The sequence below is a fragment of the Hyposmocoma kahamanoa genome, unplaced genomic scaffold, assembly GCF_003589595.1.
Source record: "Hyposmocoma kahamanoa isolate Upper Pololo Valley unplaced genomic scaffold, ASM358959v1 100021, whole genome shotgun sequence".
Classification (NCBI taxonomy): Eukaryota; Metazoa; Arthropoda; class Insecta; order Lepidoptera; family Cosmopterigidae; genus Hyposmocoma; species Hyposmocoma kahamanoa.
This window is the reverse complement of record NW_020653200.1, coordinates 19,550,234-19,553,652: the sequence shown is the minus strand read 5'-3', so window position 1 is coordinate 19,553,652 and position 3,419 is coordinate 19,550,234. Positions and strand designations below refer to the sequence as shown.

Here is a 3,419-nt window from a genome sequence, read left to right as displayed (position 1 = left end):
GAATTTTAGGATGAATCTGAAATAAAGTGATTATACATTTTGTTTTTTTTTTTTATAATATCAAGTGATGGGATTAACAAGTCGTGATGATGGTAAGCTACATGCCTGTCCATAACAGTTGCAGTGCCACTCAGAGTTTTCAATCCCAAAGATCTGAGGGGCACTACCACTGCGTCTGTCACCCTGAAACATAAGTTGACAAGTCCCATGTGCCTGTAATTTTACCAGCACCCTTACCCTTTGTTATATCTCTTTGGTAAAGGGTTGTCATGGAGTTGTTTGACATATATAAATTATTCAATAAAATATTGTAGCACATAAAAAGTATGTTTTAATGAATATGTTACAAATTGGTGACGAGGATGGGATCTTGAATGCGAGGCTGTATTACAGTCTTTGCGGTTAGGAACGAGTGTGACGCGACACGGTTGCAATGACAATGTATTGACGTTGCAGGATGATTGTATTTTGAAAGGGACTAGAGGACTAGGAATCGCGAAAATGAAACTCCTAGCACGAGATTTCGTTTACTGGAAAAACATCGATAAGGACATTGAGGACCTAAGAAGTAGTTAGAGGAAGCCGTGAATGTAGGCTGAGCCAGAACCAGCCAGCACAGGCTCCACACTACCTCTGGGAGACTCCACATAGACTTCGCGGGTCCTACTCAAGGGCAGTCTTTGTTCATCATCGTGGATGCATTTTCAAAATGGATAGATATTATTCCCACTAAGACTATAACAAGTTCATGGTGCATTTAAAAACTAAAGGAATTATTTGTAATATTTGGATAACCGGAAGTAATTGTATCAACAGAGTTCGAATCATTTCTCAAAAATAACGGTAGTTCACAAAATTTATGTTCCCTATCACTCGGCTACAAACGGGCAAGCGGAACGTTCGGTCCAGACGGTCAAGAGGGCATTGCAAGCCGCGAGCTCTGGCCCGGGTACCGTACTGGAAAAGATAGTGGGAATTAAGAAGCATTTGAGAAGGACGCCCAGATCCAGCACAGGCAAAAGCCCATATGAACTCATGTTTGGAAGGGAGATGAGGACATCTATTAACATGTGCGATATAGGAGTAATGTAACAGATAATATACGGAGCACCTCCCAACACACGCAGACAAGGACTTTCTCACCGGGCCAAAGAGTACAAATGCGAAGCTACAAAAAAACAGAAAATGGGACTTCGGAACTGTTTACGAGTGCTGAGCTTCGTCCACTACCTTGTCGAGACAGATGACGATGAAACCTGCAAGAGGCACGTCGACCAGATGGTTCAGACAGACACAAAGGCGGTGAACTAGTATAAAAGTATGTTTTAAATTAAATTAAAACTTTTGATGAATATATTACACGGAACGCAGTAATGCTAACATTACAATTTGGCGGCAGAAATAGGCAAGGTGGCAGTACTTCACAAGGAGCTCTACTGCTGCTAGTTTTCCACGTACGTATATTAAAAGCAAGACAATTCCAAATATACGAAATATAATATCATCTAACACGAATGCTTGCTGCTTAGTATACAAATTCAAATGTAACAAAGATATCCATTCAAAATTTGTACAGTATGTATGGAATAAACCACAGACCAATCTTATAAAGAAATTCATTTCGCAATGTCTGCAATTTTGCTCATTTTTACTCGTTCTATAGCAGATGACACAGTATTGTAATTTTTTGGTGTAGTCTACTAGCTGGTCGTATTCCTAACGCACTTGGTCTGGCATTGTCCATCCAATCCAAAGCCTAATTGATATTGATAATGCGCGCCACTGACGCTACGGTACACCGGACCTGTGCAAGCAGACCGGAACGTGTGTTGGAATAGACCTGTGCAGTTTTGTGTACCTGTGCAGGTGACCGGCACAAGATCGAAAAGATTTTTTTTTGAGTGATACCGTACGATGAACCTGTGCATGTGTGCATGAACTACAGTCGTCTGCGCAGGTAGCGCCATTTGATTTTTAGTTATGGAATAGGTTAGTCGACGTTCGCACCGTACTGCAGTGCGTAATAAAAAAATGACAACATCCGATTCAACTAACAAAAAAATGCTTGAGGAATCATCGCATCGTCGTCGTCTTTTGTTCGGCATACCGAATATTCCCACATACGCTACGACAAGCGGCCTACCTGCGCAGGTAAAAAACTCGTAGGCGATTCTCGTAAGCAATAATCGCCATAAGATTATCGTATCATAATGTTTACATTCAGGCAAGAACTAAAATCTCGCCTACGATTATGTCATACGAGACTCGTAAGCAACTTAATCGCCTCCTCGACTGTTTACACGGAGAAATATGTAGTAAGGAGATTCTTGCTTACGAGTTTTCGACCTATCTAAACACGATCTCGTATGACATTTTTTCAAGTTCATACGATTATCGTACAAATCGGTTCGAACCGTTTTGAGTGCGAGAATTGCCATTCGAGTTCAGTGATTACTGCGGTATTGACTATGGATATATCGAAATGACGCAAAAATCATTCAAATTTGGAACTGCTGATAATATTAAGTTCATTGCACTGTATAGAAATATAATTTTGATTTATCATTTTTTTTTAAATTATATAACTACTGACACAAACAAAACTGACAATTATGATAAATTTATAGGGCGAGTGAGTGCGTGTGTGAGTGCGTGAGTGACTGAGTGAGTGAGTGCGTGCGTGCGTGCGTGCGCGCGGGCGTGCGTGCGTGCGTGAGTGAGTGGTGAGTGAGTGAGTGAGTGATGAGAGAGTGAGTGAGTGCGTGCGTGCGTGCGTGCGCGCGGGCGTGCGTGCGTGCGTGAGTGAGTGGTGAGTGAGTGAGTGAGTGATGAGAGAGTGAGTGAGGGGTGAGTGAGGGGTGAGTGGTTAGTGAGTGAGTGAGTTGTTAGTGAGTTGTGAGTGAGTGGGTGAGTGAGTGAGTGAGTGAGTGCGTGAGTGAGTGCGTGAGTGAGTGAGTGAGTGGTGAGTGAGTGAGTGAGTGAGTGAGTGAGTGCGTGAGTGAGTGAGTGAGTGAGTGATTGAGTGGTGAGTGAGTGAGTGAGTGAGTGAGTGGTGAGTGAGTGAGTGAGTAGGGAGTGAGTGGGGAGTTAGTGAGGAGTGTTTATTGAAAAGTACATTTACTTGAAAAGTCGTGTCGGCCATCTTGGATTTAGAAATAAATGCTATGTTCGTAATGAGCACCCCCAAATACCTCAAAAACGATACCCAACTTGCCATTATTTGAAAAGTGCGGGCACGACTTTTCATCCTGGATTTAGAAAGGAGTGCCATATTCGTTACGAGAGCACCCTAAATACTATATTGCCCACGCTATATTCGACCACAGAGGCACTCACTCACTCACCGTTATTTGAAATTTTTTTTTCGCTCTTGTTCCATTAATTCTTGTCTTAGAAAAGCAGTGATAATCAAAACACCC

General features: G+C 42.2%; 1 protein-coding gene across 1 annotated transcript in view; it reads left to right on the top strand.

Moving 5' to 3' along the window:
* Window positions 1-2,061: 2,061 nt before the first annotated feature.
* Window positions 2,062-3,419, top strand: part of LOC113228414 — a 2,626-nt gene continuing 1,268 nt past the window's right edge. The window contains exon 1 of the mRNA XM_026461710.1: window positions 2,062-2,151. Within this exon, the coding sequence (XP_026317495.1) occupies window positions 2,062-2,151 (90 nt within the window). The remainder of the gene's footprint in view (window positions 2,152-3,419) is intronic.